The sequence below is a fragment of the Suncus etruscus genome, chromosome 6 (assembly GCF_024139225.1).
Source record: "Suncus etruscus isolate mSunEtr1 chromosome 6, mSunEtr1.pri.cur, whole genome shotgun sequence".
Taxonomy (NCBI): domain Eukaryota; kingdom Metazoa; phylum Chordata; class Mammalia; order Eulipotyphla; family Soricidae; genus Suncus; species Suncus etruscus.
Genome location: NC_064853.1, coordinates 7,312,646 through 7,328,606, shown reverse-complemented (window position 1 = coordinate 7,328,606; position 15,961 = coordinate 7,312,646). Strand labels below are relative to the sequence as shown.

General features: G+C 44.1%; 1 protein-coding gene and 1 non-coding gene across 2 annotated transcripts in view; both read right to left on the bottom strand.

Annotated features, from left to right (window-relative positions):
- Window positions 1-15,961, bottom strand: part of VPS13D (vacuolar protein sorting 13 homolog D) — a 279,559-nt gene that overhangs the window by 120,192 nt on the left and 143,406 nt on the right. Inside the window, exons 51-54 of the mRNA XM_049775406.1 lie at window positions 14,259-14,389; window positions 12,791-12,966; window positions 6,984-7,107; window positions 5,740-5,975 (exon numbers count right to left, since the gene is read on the bottom strand). Coding sequence (XP_049631363.1) covers window positions 5,740-5,975; window positions 6,984-7,107; window positions 12,791-12,966; window positions 14,259-14,389 — 667 coding nt within the window. The remainder of the gene's footprint in view (window positions 1-5,739; window positions 5,976-6,983; window positions 7,108-12,790; window positions 12,967-14,258; window positions 14,390-15,961) is intronic.
- LOC126012455 (5S ribosomal RNA) lies at window positions 825-943 on the bottom strand. Its single transcript, XR_007496925.1, has one exon. It is a non-coding gene; the product is annotated as a 5S ribosomal RNA (ribosomal RNA).

Here is a 15,961-nt window from a genome sequence, read left to right as displayed (position 1 = left end):
ACATATTGTTTTCCTGTACATTCAAAGAGTATTGTCAAAGGGCCTACTCTGACACCATCCTTCTCTTGATAGTTCAGATGAAAGTTGACTATCTCATCTTACAGACTAAAATTAGAAACAAACAACCAAAACCCTAAGCCATTCCAAGGATTCGACAACCTACCAGACTCTTGCTTAGGTAGAGATTAGCATCAATATGGCCCCCAAAAATCAGATTCATAGGCAACTTCCTGCAACTTTCCTACAAATTCAATCCTGCTGTATTTCTCTATGGTTTAAAAAGCAAACTTAAATTCATGGGATGTTGCAATCTAGCTACCTTTTGGGGTATTTGTACAGAAATTCTATTATTGTCCCGTTTCCATAAATTTCTATCACTAAAAAATAGCTGATAAAATAGAGTTCTGTTTTTGTTGTTGTTGTTGTTGTTGTTGTTGTTTGGGCTATACCCAGCAGCCCTCAGGGCTGACTCCTGGGGCTCTGCACTCAAAAACCATTCCTAGATGCTGGGGATTGAACCTGGGTCAGCCATGTACAGGCCTGTTGTGTCATCATTCTGGCCCCCTAAAATAATAAGTTTTTGTTTTGTTTTGTTTTTTTGGGCCACACCTGGCGTCACTCAGGGGTTACTTCTGGCTTGAGCTCAGAAATCACTCCTGGCAGGCTGGGGGGACCATATTGGATGCTGGGGATTAAACCCAGGTTCAACCCAGGTCAGCTGCATGCAAAGCAAACACCCTACCGATGTGCTATTGCTCTGGTCCCCTCGCCCCCCGCCCCAAATAAGACTTTTATTTTTTTTATTTTTTTATTTTTTTTTCGTAAGCCTACACCACCCGGTATTCCCAGGTGGTCTCCCATCCAAGTACTAACCAGGCCCGACCCTGCTTAGCTTCCGAGATCAGACGAGATCAGGCACGCTCAGGGTGGTATGGCCGTAGACCAAAAAAGACTTTTAAACCCTAGTTTTCATGACATCAAAAGCAAGAACAACCCTCAACAGTAACAGCAACAACAAAAAAAGGCAAATTAGATTTCAGCAAAAGTCAAAACCTTTGTTCTTCTTAGGATAACCATCCAGAAAGTACAAAGGACAAAAACCAAAAAAACACATCCAGGAAGTACCCAAGCCTGGGCCAAGGCCAGCTCAGTAGCAGAGCATCTGTGTGGTAGCCACGAGTTCAATGCCAACCCCCGCCCCACAGTCACTGTCTCAGGATACCAGAGCCACGGTCAAGTTGCCAATCTCCGTCACACCACTACCATCACCATCACCACAACCAGGCAGTGCCAGTCAGTGCAATAACAGGCAGAAAACAGGGAAGGAGAAAAATAGAAAAGAAAGTAAAAATACATAGCAACAATCGGAAAAAAATAATAGTAAATCATCCTAAATCTGAGGTTTAGGTTCCTGTATTCGACAATAAAATGATCAATGTGGGGAACTTGGCCTTGTCCTCTCTTCAAGAGGAGTTTGGGAAGTGCTACACACTGCTAGGAATAAAACTCAGAGCCCCACATGCAAAGCACACACAGGGGCTATCTGAAGGACCCCCTCCCCCCGGCCCCAATAAGAAAACTCTTAAATTGAATAACAGCAAAATTGGAATAAAAAACAATTGGGGGGCCGGAGAGATAGCATGGAGTTAGGGCGTTTGCCTTGCATGCAGAAGGACTGTGGTTCGAATCCCAGCATCTCATAGGGTCCCCTGAGCCTTCCAGGAGCGATTTCTGAGCTTAGAGTCAGGAGTAATGCTTGAGCGCTGCCAGGTGTAATGCAAAAACCAAACCAAACAAACAAACAAACAAAACCCCAACCAAACAAACAATTGGGCAGCAGAGCAATAGAACAGTGGGCAGGCTAACTGCCTTGCATACAGCCCACCAGGCTTTGACTCCTGAGCAGTGAGGAGGGAACTCTGAACACTGCCAGGAATGGCACCAAAATCAAAATAAAGAAATAAATTATTTAAATGGGTAAAAGGAACCAGAGACATAATATAGAAATTCAAGACACCTGCCTTGCAAGCAGCCACTTCCAGCCAACCTGGCATATGGTCCTCAAACACTGCCAGAGTCACTACTGAGCAGAGTCTGAACTAGACCATGAGCACCACTAGACATAGGTCGAGTCACCTACTCATTTAAAAATAATTGGAGCCAGAGAGATAGTACAACACATATGGCATTTGCCTTGATGCAGTCAACCCAGATTTGATCCTGGATCCCATACTGTCCCCCAAGCACCACCAGGAGTAATTCCTGAGGGCAGAGCCAGAAGTAAACCCCTGGGCATTACAACATGTGTCTCTAAAACAAAACAAAGGATTTTTAATGTTCTATTTTTTGTTCATTTTTGTTTGATTTTGGACCACACATGGTGATGCTCAGGGGATACTCCTGGCTTGGAGACCATATGGAATGCTGAGGTCGAACTGAAGTCCATTCTGGGTCAGTTGTGTGCAAGGCAAATAACCTACCACTATGCTATCACTCCGACTCCTAATCTTCTTTTTTGGGGGGAGAGGGAACATGTTGGCCCTCACCCAGCAAAGCTCAGGGAAATATATATAATGATACTGGGGGTGAAACCCAGGTAGGCCAAATATAAGGCAAATGCCCTCCTCGCTGTACTATCGCTCCAGCCCTTACTGTTCTCTGAAATTAAAAATTAAAAATAAATCAGTCATTTTTGCCCAATATTCCCACCCCCCAAATGTAAAGAAATAGCATCCAATACAGTGCAAAAGGTGGCTCACTCTCAGAGCACTGAGATTCCTAGGAATTTTCTTTGAATCTGCTCCTTCAGTTCAGCCCATTAAACTCCTTAATCCTCCACTAGGATTCTTTTAAGGAGCTGAGCAACCACTAAAATTTATTAGAAGTAGGAGTAAGTAGGGCAATAGTACAGCAGGCCAAACCAAGTTTGACAACCACAGCACCCCATATGGCATCCTAGCCCTGCCAGAAATGATCCCTGAGCACAGAGCCAAGAGTTAAGGCCTGAGCACTGCTGAGTATGACCCATAAACAAAACCAAATAAGCAAAAAACAAATAAAACTAAAATTTAACATAAGAGCATGGGGGGAGGGGATGGTGAGGAACTCAAGAACTAGTTTTTCAGGAGCCAGAGACACAGGCACCACAAGAGGTTCAGGCTTGCCTCCAAGTGGCCAACCTCGATTCGAGCTCCAGCACCATGTGGTCCTCTGAGCATCACCAGGTGGCCAGGGCAATGCCTAGCACTGCAGGATCCAGGCGGCTCCACCTCTTCAAGCACTTGCATTGAACTACAAGCCTGGCTGGCCAAGAAGCACCAGAAGGGGTCCCCGGGCTTCCTGAGCACTACTTGGGGGACCCAAACCCCCCCTCTACAACAACAAATAGTTTTCCAAGCACTAAGATTATTAAGTTTATAAACAGAAGTAAGGAGTGTTACTTAATCCCAAGAAGATTAATATGCAAACTTCTAATATTAGTGCTAGAGAGAACTGGCCCAGACACAGAAAAGCCTCAGCCAAGACCACTCCACATCATAATGGAGGCTGGATTTCAGGTATGTGAGAGAAGGAACAGGACCAGAGGTGACTCTACATAAGCTAACGTATCCAGAACATTCTGGAAAGAAATTTGGTTTATAAATGTTCACTGGGTGGCTTATAAACATAAATGCCAATGATACTGCTATTGCACCCATTTGTACTTAGAAACTTTAAAACTGGTCAATTAGCAGGCACAGCAACAATCAGCTGTGCCTAGAGGTTGGTGGGATGACTGCTTTTATTTATTTACTTATTTATTTTGGTTTTGGGGCCATACCCAGTGGCACTCAGGGGTTATTATTCCTGGCTCTACATTCAGAAATCACTCCTGGTGGTGCTCTGGGACCATCTGGGATGCTGAAAATCAAACCCGGGTCAGCCATGAGCAAAGTAAACACACACTACCCACTGTGCTATTGCTCTGAACCCAATGACTGCTTTTGGAACATACCCACTCTGCTAAGGGTAAAACATTATTTCACGGGGCCGGAAAGATAGCATAGCGGTGTTTGCCTTGCAAGCAGCTGATGCAGGACCTAAGGTGGTTGGTTCGAATCCCGGCGTCCCATATGGTCCCCCGTGCCTGCCAGGAGCTATTTCTGAGCAGATAGCTAGGAGTGACCCCTGAACACAGCCGGGTGTGGCCCAAAAACCAAAAAAAAAAAAACACAAACATAAACAAAAAAAACCATTATTTCACCAGAGTTCTATAAGTTAGTGACAATAAAGATGAAAATTCTTTTTTTGTTTGTTTGATTTGGGGGGGCACACCCATTTGACTCTCAGGGGTTCTCCTGGCTATACACTCAGAAACTGCCCCTGGCTTGGGGGGACCATATGGGATTCCGGGGGATCAAACCATGGTCAGTTCTAGGCTGGGGCTTGCAAGGCAGATGCCTTACCTCTAGCACCACCTCTCAGGCCCCAAAGATGAAAATTCTAAAACAACTAGGATTGCAGTCAAATGAAACGACTTCTGGGGCCGGAGAGATAGCATGGAGGTAAGGCGTTTGCCTTTCATGCAGAAGGTCATCGGTTCGAATCCCGGCGTCCTATATGGTCCCCCGTGCCTGCCAGGAGCAACTTCTGAGCATGGAGCCAGGAGTAACCCCTGAGCACTGCCGGGTGTGACCCAAAAACCACAAAAAAAAAAAAAAAAAAATGAAACGACTTCTGATCTACATGTGAATTTTTTTTTTTACTAGTTCACTCTCACTACATGTGAATATTGGTTTTGTTGTTTTTTTTTCTGGGGGGGGGGGGTCACACCAGGCAGCGCTCAGGGGTTACTCCTGGCTCTATGCTCAGAAATCGCTCCTGGCAGGCTCGGGGGACCATATGGGATGCCGGGATTCGAACCAATGACCTTCTCCATGAAAGGCAAACGCCCTATCTCCATGCTCTCTCTCTCTCTCTGGCCCCTCTACATGTGAATATTAAGATAGATCTTTCTAGAACCTACTACATCAGCAACCTCAAAGAGACAGGGAAAGTCAAATAATGATTTGAATGATTACAATGAGTTCTTTTCAAATACTATGTAAAACAAGCATAAAAATAGCAATAATGGGGTCAGAGAAATAGTATTGCGGGTAGGGTTCTTGTATGCGGCTAACCCAGGCTGCACATGGCGGCTCGAACACTGCCAAGGAGTAACTCCTGAGCTTTACACCGATGCGGCCCCTCCAAAAAAAAAAAAACCAAAATAGCAAAAGTAAGACATTTTGGGGCCAAAGTGGCAGTATATATGTCGGGCACGTTGCAAGATCCTAAATTAATCATTGGCACCGCATGACCCATGAGCACTGTGGGGTGAGGCATCCACAATTTTTAAAAAATAATTTTTCTATATCAAGAGGGCTAGGAAGATGGTTTCAAAGGTTCGAATGTCCACTTTAAATGTAGAAGCCCTGGGTTCAATTCTTATCATACATGATCCCTGAGCACTGTCAGGACTAGGGCTTCAGCACTGCTGGGTTTGTGTCGAGAGAAAGTTGAATCAAGCAGGAGACACGGGTCTGGGTTCAGGACCACTCAAGAAAGAAGCTGAGCTTGGGGTCTGGTGAAGAACAGAAAAAATCTGTCTTCATCCTCCAGCCTTCCAAGAACTGCTTCAAAACTTGAACCAATTAGATTCATAATCATGTTTTCCATAATTATGTTTTCCAAAGATGGCAATTTATCCCCCCAAATTACCCAGAGAATGTGTATGTTGCAGCGATGTAAATGAAGTTTTCATAATAAAGCTGCCGGTTGTCCTGGAAATCGTTCATGTTGCAGCTGAGCTCAGAAGAGCCTGCCCCTTTCACAGTCAGCGTGATGAAAGGGGGCAGCGTGGGCTCATCCCAGGCATAATCCAAGGAGGTCATGGGCTTCACTTCGGTTCGGAGCCTGGGCTCAGCTACCCCGTGCTGGATGAAGACCACTGGGACCTAAAGCAACAGCAGAGAACAAAGAGATTCAGGGCCTCCCAGGTTTAACTGGAAGATCATCCCCAGCTGAATTGTACACAAGACAGAAATACAACTGAGACCCCTGTCTCAACTCTAGACGTGCCTTTCAAGACTGCAAAATGATTAAAGAGCCCAAATGAACTCTAAGCATCAAGCCAAGCACAGCCCCTGTGCATCATGGGATGTGAATCCCCCCCTCCCCAAACTGATTTAATTTAGTAGAACCAAAGGCCAGGAAGATAACTCACGGGGTGGGAAAAATACCTTATATCACATGATACCTCTGAGCACCATCTTAAGTATCACAGTACCAGTAGGCCTGAGCACTAAAGCTTCAAACCTGCATAACCAGGGCAAGAGTCACTAGCTGAGCCACCACTAAGCACTGCTTGGGTGGGTGGGGGAGTCAAAAAGATAAATAAATAAAAATAAAGAGGTCAGGTAACTTCCATTCTGACTTTACTTGGAAGATATAAAAATGCTGCCTCTAGGGCCAGTGAGGTGGCGCTAGAGGTAAGGTGTCTGTCTGCCTTGCAAGTGCTAGCCAAGGAAAGATCGTGACCTCGGTTCGATCCCCCTGTGTCCCATATGGTCCCCCCAAGCCAGGGGCAATTTCTGAGTGCTTAGCCAGGAGTAACCCCTGAGCATCAAAAGGGTGTGGCCTGAAAAACCAAAAAAAAAAAAAAATGCTGCCTCTAACAGGACCTCTATAGCACCACTCACTGCCCCGGCCCCTGGACAATGAACCCTGAGTTATGGTGTTGTGGATGTGTGGGGAGAAGGGGAGCATCCACATCAACCACACAATCCAATATCATTTTAAGAGACTATTAAGTCACTTATGCCAGGCAACCGAAAGAAGCATCAGGAACCAACCCCCTGGGTAAGTTTCTGGAGGGTGAGCTGAAGAGACTCCTGCCAAGCTTCTGGGAAACCCAAATATGAAACGCTCTTCACCATTAACTTAAGGTTTTTCCTACTGGATACCTTAGAGAAGTTGTCGATTCGGAAAGGAGGGGGCAGCTGGTCTGTGTCACTGAAGGAAATCCTATAGGTGGCGCCCCGAAGAGTAATCTCCACTCGAAGAAAGAAACACTTGCCTGAGGTATCTCTGCAAGAGAAAGCAAACAAAGAGGCCACTGCATGGAGGGAAAGTGTGAAGGGTGCAGGTCATGCTCACGGTGCAGCAGAGACAACACTCAGTGGTTTGTTTCAGTCACCAGTAAGGGCAGCAAATGAATTAGTGCTGGTTCAGCTGGATGGGATGGCTGATACTATGCTACTTTTGATCTGGAAAAAGAGAATCTTCATACGCTCTTTCAAAGTGATCTATTATTACATTAAAAATAATCTACTGTTAATAGCAACCAGGCTCTCGGTCTAGGATAAAGAAAGGTTAGTCAAAACTCTACAGATGAAGGTTCCAATATGTGATTATCATTTGTGTAAATCAGTATGTGCTTCGAGAAATATATCTCTGCTGAAACAGGACTCCCATTCTTCTTTTTTTTCCCTTCCTTCTTCCCCCTCAATGTTCTTTAAAATGTCTATAAAAAAAAAAATGGAAGAATAAGACTGATCTACATTCCAGCAGATGAGATATAGTAGTTGTATAAAAATGAAGGGTTCTTTTGTGTTGCTCTTGGCTTTGGGTCACATCTGGTGGCGCTCAGGGATCACTCTTAGTGGTGCTCTGGGGACCATATGTGGTGCTGAAGGGAGGTTCTAACCAGTATCAGCCACATGTGAAGTAAATGTAATAACTTCTGCTTATCTATTCAGCCCTCAAATCCTTGATAGGAATGCATTCTAAATACAAGGTGTGGGCTGGAGTGATGGCACAGTGGTAGTGCATTTGCCTTGCACACAATCTATCTGGGATGGACCCAGGTTCAATCTCTGGCATCCCAGATGGTCCCCCACGCCTGCCAGAAGTGATTTCTGAGTGCAGAGCCAGGAATAACCCTGATTGCCCCCCTAATGTCACCCAAAACCCAAAAATTAATAAACAAAAAAAAAGTGCAATGAACCCTCACCTCTCCTCATACCACCCCAAATGAAACATTGAGGAGAACATGTCAGACTGACATAGTCTGACAAAGACCCACCCAAAGCCCTAACCACTGGGCTTCTCTATTGCCTCCTTGGGATCCAACAGCTTCTAGGAACACAGATTGAAAATTACCACAGTAGATGCAGAACTCTGAGAAGAGTCAGGATGAAGGCTAATAACAAAGGGCACATGAAAGAACACAGGGCTGGAGAGAGAACTTGAAGGTTGAGTGTGTGTTTTGCACACAGGAGGCCAAGGGTCTATTTTCAATGGCATCTGGTCCCCTGAGCACTCACCACTAGATGTGGCCCCCAAAACAAGTAAAAACAAAAACAAATTTAAAAGTCTACTAATGAGTACTAAGTCCACTAAATGACCCCCAAACCAAACAAACTTAAAAGTTCAGATAAAATTCATCATTTTGAAAGTGGAAATAAAAAAATTATTTTTCCCTATTTGTGGTAGTGCCAGTCATATTTCCTTTATTTATTTCATTTTGGGGGGAGGAGGAGTACCCACACCCAGTGGTGCACAGAGCAGTTCTGGGATTGAGCCCAAACCTCACACGTGCAAAGCCAGTGAGCATTCACTCCAGAACTTTTTTGACGCTTTGTAAGAGTGTTCTCAGTAAGGAACTGACCAAAAAATAGAAAAGATTACATTTTTGCTCTATGTATCAGTTGAAGCATCACTGATTTCAGAGACCTTTAGGAGTAGTTGATGAAAGATATTATCAAAGAGGTCACAAATAAGTCAAAAGGCATTCTTGATTAAAGACAGAAAACTTTCTCTTAAAATGTCAAGGCTGGTGGTAAAAAGAAAAAAAAAAGATGTCAAGGCTACCAAGAACAATCTTCAAGTTTAATGTGATCCCTAGAAAAATAGCAAAAGTTGAGACCAGAATGACAGCACAGTGGTAAGGCATTTGCCTTGCATGAAGGCAACACAAAACGGACCCGGTTCGAATCCCAGCATCCCATATGATCCCACAAGCCTGCCAGGAGCAACTTCTGAGTGCAGGGCCAGGAGTAAACCCTGAGAATCACCAGGTGTGACTCAAAAAACAAAGAAAACAGAAATAAAAAAGAAAAAGAAAAATACCAAAAGTGTTTTTCTCTAGAAATAGGAAAATACATCCTAAAATTCAGGGAAAAAAATCTCATAGTCAAAAAAAATGTTAAGCTAAAGAATAAAATCAAAAGGTTCACATTTCCTGATTTACCACAAAGTTACAATAATCAAAACAGTGTGGTACTGGTCTAGAAACAGTCTTACAGATGATTATAATCCATAACCACCCCCCAAAAAAATGTCTATAAGGGTCTAATAATTTTTTTGTTTTGTTTTATTTTTTGGGTCACACCCAGCAGCACTCAGGGGTTACTCCTGACTCTATAACTCAGAAATCGCTCTTGGCAGGCTCGGGGGACCATATGGGATGCCAGGATTTGAACCACGGTTCTTCTGCATGCAAGGCAAACACCTTACCTCCATGCTATATCTCCGACCCCAATAATTTTTTTGATAAGAGTGTCAAAACCATTTCATAGACACTGAGAAGTCTGAGCAACAAATGATGCTAGAGGAAAGTAAATAGATAATCACAAACAAAAGAATATAGGTAGATACTTACCTTACATACCAATATTAATTCAAAATGAAACACAGACTTGATGTAAGAATTACAACTTGAAAACTCTTAGATAAAACATAGGACAGACTTACTGGGTTTTTTGGTTGTGATTTTGGTTTTGGTTTTTGGGCCACACCTGCGGCATTCAGGGGTTACTCCTTGCTCTGTGTTCAGGAATCAATCCTATTAGGCTTGGGAGATCATATGGATGCCAGGGATCAAACTTGGGTCAGCCGTGTACTAGGCAAACACTGTGCTATCACTCTAGCCTCAGGAAAAGGTTTTAAAACACTGAATTTGGCAAAGATTTCTTGGATATAAAACAAGAATAGAAGTCAACAAAATTAAAAATATCTAAGTTGGGGGTCCAGAGAAATAATACAGAGGGTAAGGAACTTGCTCTGTACATGGCTGACCCAGGTCTGATCCCTGGAATCCTGTATGTTCCTCTGAGTCTGCCAGGAGTGACCCCTTAACCTGAGTCAGGAGTAAGCCCTGAGCACAGCCGGTCTTGGTCCAAAAACAAACAAAAAAGTAGGTTCAACTATACCAAAGATATCATTTTTCTATATATCGCAGAGCAAAAATCAAACTATGAAAAGGAAAAAATAAATTCAAATCATTTCTTTGATAAGAGGTTAATATACAAAGTATATAAAAATGCCTGTATTCAGCAACAGAAAAATTAATGTGCTAACTCAAACTGAAGGAAAGACAGGAAAAACATTTCTCCAGGGAAGACATACACATGTAAAGAAACTAAACATCACTAGTCATTAGAAAAATGTGAATCGAAACCATGAGGTGTCACCTCCCATGCATCTGAATGCCTAACAGCATAAACAAAGCAACAAAGACATGCACGCGCGCGCGCACACACACACACACACACACACACACACACACACTATACAAAACACACAAATCAGGAAGTAATGTTAGTAATATGATGGAAGAATAAATGGAAACTTGTCCATTGCTGGTAGGTATCTATAATAGTGTTGTTGCTAAGGCCAACAGTAACACAATTCCTCAAAAAAAAAAAAAAAGAAAAGAATATGACCACATAACCCAACACAACTTCTGAGTCTATATCTAAAAGAACTGAACACAGGGAGTTATGTTCATAGCAGCACTTTTCAAGAGTCAAAAGGCAGAAGTAACCCAATTCTCCATGAAAGATGAATGAACAGACAAAATATGGCATATAACCATATATAATCCAAACTCAGAAAGAAAAAAGTCAGACACATGTTAAAACATGGGACCCAAGACAATAGAGAGGAGGGCTAAGAGAACGGGTCCTTAGTAGGAAGCTTGCCACAAAGAGCAGGGGAGTAGAGTAGGGCAGAGAGAGAGACAACTGTAACAAAGAGTTTGAAATGATCACTCTGGACAAGAACTGAAAGGAGATAAAAGTGATATGCATGATATACATATCCCTTCAGAAACAACACTGTAAACCAGTGTCTAAAGAATAAGGGGAGGAAGGGGAAAAAAGGGAGGGCAGGGGAGAGGACAGAGCAGAGGGTAGGTTGAAAACTGCGGATATTGGTGGTGGGAAATACACACTGGTGAGGGGTGTTGGACATTGTAACTGAAACTCAATGATGAACAACTTTTTTTGGGGGGAGGTGTGCATTTATGGGTCAAACCTCGCATCACTCAGCGGTTACTCCTGGCTCTAACCTGAGAAATCACTCCTGGCAGGCTCAGGGGACCCTATGAGATGCTGAAGATAGAACTGGGGTTGGCCGTGTGCAAAGCAAATGTCCTACCCACTGTGCTATGGCTCTGGCCGCAATCACGAACAACTTTATAACTACGTATCTCGTGGTGATTCAATAAAAGAATTTACTAGGAAGGAGAGATAGCACAGTAGTAGGGCATTTATTTGCCTTGCATGCGGCTGACCTAGGACAGAACAGAATCTGAGAACAAAATCAGGAGTAACCCCTGAGCACCCCCCCCCCCAAGAGAATTTATTTTAAAAAATTAAACCAGGGGCCGGAGAGGTGACGCAAGCGGTAAGCTAGCCTAGGACAGACTGACAAGGTTTGATCCCCCGGAATCCCATATGGTCCCCCAAACCAGGAGTGTTTTCTGAGTGCAGAGCCAGGAGCAACCCCTGAGTGTCACTGGGTGTAGCCCAAACTCTCCTTCCCCCCAAATTAAACCAATAAAACAAAAACAAAAATATGAATGAATCTTGAGGACATGTTAAATAAAGTAAGTCAGTTACAGAAAGATAAATATTATAGTTCTTCCTCTTATCTGTAATGCTTAGAGTAGTTAAATTCTTAGAGAAAGTAGCATAATGTTTACAAGAAAGGGGAAATGGAGAAATGTTGCCTAATGGGGACAGAAGTTCAGAGAGAGTTTTCTAAAGATTTGTTGCATAATAATGCATAGTTAAGATGGTGTTATGTGCCTTGAAGACTGAAAAAAAAAAAACCGCCTCTAGGGATTTGACTTATCTTGCTCGTCTGATGTGTAGATGTTACCACAAAAATTTTTTTAGTAATTTTTTTTAAAACTAAAAGCCTTTGATGTGAAACCAGTAAGAAGTTATTCCATACAGCGGTTGAATATTGCTCAGTATGAATGTGACTATGGTTAAATATAGTTGGATATGCAGTTAAATATTCTTAATAAGGGCCCTGGGGAAGCCGGATTATAGAAAGCCAGATGATTTACGGGAATAGAATCATGTGTAAGAAAAAAGTTTGTACAAGTATAAGAATAGACAAAACCAAGGATAATCAGGGTTGCCAACTAAACGCAAACAGAATTTTCAGAATAGCAATCACGAGAACTGTGCTATCCCCTGGACATGCAACCTCAGACCATAGCAATTCAGCCGAGGTCAAAGTCTCTGACATTCCTCTTAACCAATTCTATCGAATTGTTCACCCACATTCAAGCACTTAGGACTCTGCAGGCTCTAGTCTAAGGTCTTTGAGCAAAGAAAAAAAAAACATGCTCCCATTTCAAGAAGCTTGTACTACTTACCACGCATACTTGGCAATTAAAATGTACATGGTGTTTCTGACTCTTCCTATTCTGCTCTGATCTAAGGCTCATTTGTATCTTTGTTCTGAAACTTACCTCATGTTGATGTGGAAGGAATTATTCTTGTTGACTTCAAAGCCTCCAGACCAAATGCAATGGGGAACATCCATCAATCGGACACACAAGAGCTGGTCATAGTCATTGCGAGGCCAGTGGAACACTACGCTGGACCCGGGAAGGGTGGAAATGTAGCCCTCAGGATTGGCTGTTCCCTGAAACATACAGGATCACTGGCTCTAATCAGCAAGTCAAGACAACAGTAATTGTGTGCTGAGAACGTGCTCTGGGCCTGGCCCTCCACGAGGGGACCAGCGATACGAACGACAACTCATACAACAAAACTTCTGGTGCTGATGGGAAGAAAAGCAAGGTTTATTAGCTAAGAGAATAAAGGAAGAAAGGGAGGAAGGGAGGGAGGAAGGAAGGGAGGAAGGGAGGGAGGAAGGAAGGGGGCGGGAGGGAGAGAAAGGAAAAAAGGGAGGGGGGGAGGGAGGAGGGGAGAGAGGAGGGGAGGAAGGAAGGGAGGGAGGAAGGAAGGAAGGAAGGGAGGGAGGGAGGGAGGAAGGGAGGAAGGGAGGGAGGGAGGGAGGGAGGAAGGAAGGGAGGGAGGGAGGAAGGGAGGGAGGGAGGAAGGGAGGGAGGGAGGGAGGGAGGGAGGAAGGAAGGAAGGAAGGTAGGGAGGGAGGAAGGGAGGGAGGGAGGGAGGGAGGGAGGGAGGAAGGAAGGGAGGGAGGGAGGGAGGGAGGGAGGGAGGGAGGGAGGGAGGGAGGGAGGAAGGAAGGAAGGAAGGAAGGAAGGAAGGAAGGAAGGAAGGAAGGAAGGAAGGAAGGAAGGAAGGAAGGAAGGAAGGAAGGAAGAGGAAGGAAGGAGAGAGGGAGGGAAGGAGAGAGGAAGGAAGGAAGGAAGGAAGGAAGGAAGGAAGGAAGGAAGGAAGGAAGGAAGGAAGGAAGGAAGGAAGGAAGGAAGGAAGGAAGGAAGGAGAGAGGGAGGGAAGGAGAGAGGAAGGAAGGAAGGAAGGAAGGAAGGAAGGAAGGAAGGAAGGAAGGAAGGAAGGAAGGAAGGAAGGAAGGAAGGAAGGAAGGAGAGAGGGATGGAGGGAGGGAGGGAGGGAGGGAGGGAGGGTAGAGAGGGAGGGAGAAAGGGAGGTAGAGAGGGAGGGAGAAAGGGAGGGAGGGAGGGAGGGAGGAAGGAAGGAAGGAAGGAAGGAAGGAAGGAAGGAAGGAAGGAAGGAAGGAAGGAAGGAAGGAAGGAAGGAAGGAAGGAAGGAAGGAAGGAAGGAAGGAAGGAAGGAAGGAAGGAAGGAAGGAAGATAGAATATAGAAAATATAGTCAGAGCTTGCCTGTCTTAGAGCTGGAATAAGGAGATTGCCTTGCCTGTGATCAACCCAGGTTGGAATTCCAGTACCCTGTCTGATCCCCTAAGCCAGCTGGGGTGATCTCTGAGTACAGAGCCAAGAATAAGCCCTGAAAATGGCCCCACAACAAAACCAAAAACAGAACTTACCTGTCCTCTAGCAAATTCCCTCTGTGCGAATGCAAGCTTGTGAGAAGACTGATTGTCTAACAGGTAGCGAGGGGCAAAGATGACCATGCAGGTGTCAATATAGCGCCCGCGGCCTTTCTTGACATCAATACCTACAAACAACAAGAAGTATTCCCATTATCAATCCGAAGAAGGAATACCTATGGTCTTGACAGAAACAGCCGAAAGTAACTATTACTTAGTTTCTTGGGATGAGGACAATTAATTGCTATAAGATCATCATTCCCTGTACCTATTTCAATCTTAAAAAGTCTCCATGGCGGGGCTGGAGAGATAGCATGGAGGTAAGACGTTTGCCTTTCATGCAGGAGGTCATCGGTTCAAATCCCAGCATCCCATATGGTCCCCCGTGCCTGCCAGGAGCAATTTCTGAGCCTGGAGCCAGGAATAACCCCTGAGCACTGCCGGGTGTGACCCAAAAACCACAAAAAAAAAAAAAAAAAAAAAAAAAAAAAGTCTCCATGGCAATACAACATTCCCATAATTCCTAACTTCTTCAAAAATCGTGCATCATATTAACAGTAACTGAAACAGCACGAGTTATGCAGTTATGCATGGCTTTGGTTTTCATCTAAGGCAGCTGACCACTAGGACAATTTATACAATCCACATCTGTTTACATTGGAGCACTTAATTCGTCCTATAATTTAATCAAATCTTTTCTAGCACCATCTTTGCGGGGGCGGTGAACTTAAGGGATTATGTTGGAGGGATTGGGCTAGACTTGATGGCACTTGGGGGCTTACTATTGACTCTGTGCTCAAAGATCACTCTAGGCAGTCTTGGGGAACATATGCAGTGCTGGGGAGCAAACCCAGATAGGTTTCAAGCAAGCCAAGTAAGTGCCTTAGCCACCTACTATCTCTCTGGTTCCTCTATTTACAGGTTTGGGGGTGGTTTCTGCTTTAGGGCCACACCTAGTCATGTTCAGGGCTTATTGGATGTACACTCAAGGATCACTCCTAGAGGAGTTTAGGGGACCATGTAGGGTCCAGGAACTGAACGTGGGTTACAAGTGAAGTGTCTTCATTGCTGTACTATCTCTCCAGATCCTCTAATATTTTCTTCCCTTTTTTTTCCCCCCTCCAGTTTTTGGGCCACACCCGGCCAGGCTGAGTGGTTACTTCTGGCTCTATGCTCAGAAATCGCTCCTGGCAGGCTTAGGGACCATATAAGATGCCAGGGATCAAACCTGGGTTGGCCCTAGGTTGGCTGCATGCACAGCAAACACCCTATCTCTATGCTATCACTCCAGCCTTTCTCTTTAATATATTCTTTTAGTCCTCTTTTGGAGAACCCAGTTCAAGCACAATGCTAGGTACTATAGAATGTTTTCAGTAACCACAAAAGGCAAACAAGACATGTAGAATAAAAAAAGTCATAATCAGAACTTAAACCAAAAATTAGTAAATAAACAATAGAGCCAGAGCAATAGCACAGTGAGTAGCATTGACTTGCATTCAGCTAACCCAGTCTGATTGCCAGCATCCATTCTGGTTCCTCAAACATAGCCAGGAGTGATTCAGGAATCTGAGCAGGAGTAAGCCCTGAGCACTGCTAGTTTGTTATGTTTTCAGTTTTGTTGGCCAAAACCAAATAATAATAATAATAATAATAATAATAATTCTTATCAAGCTTTTATTCAAAGACTCTAGGTTTTACTT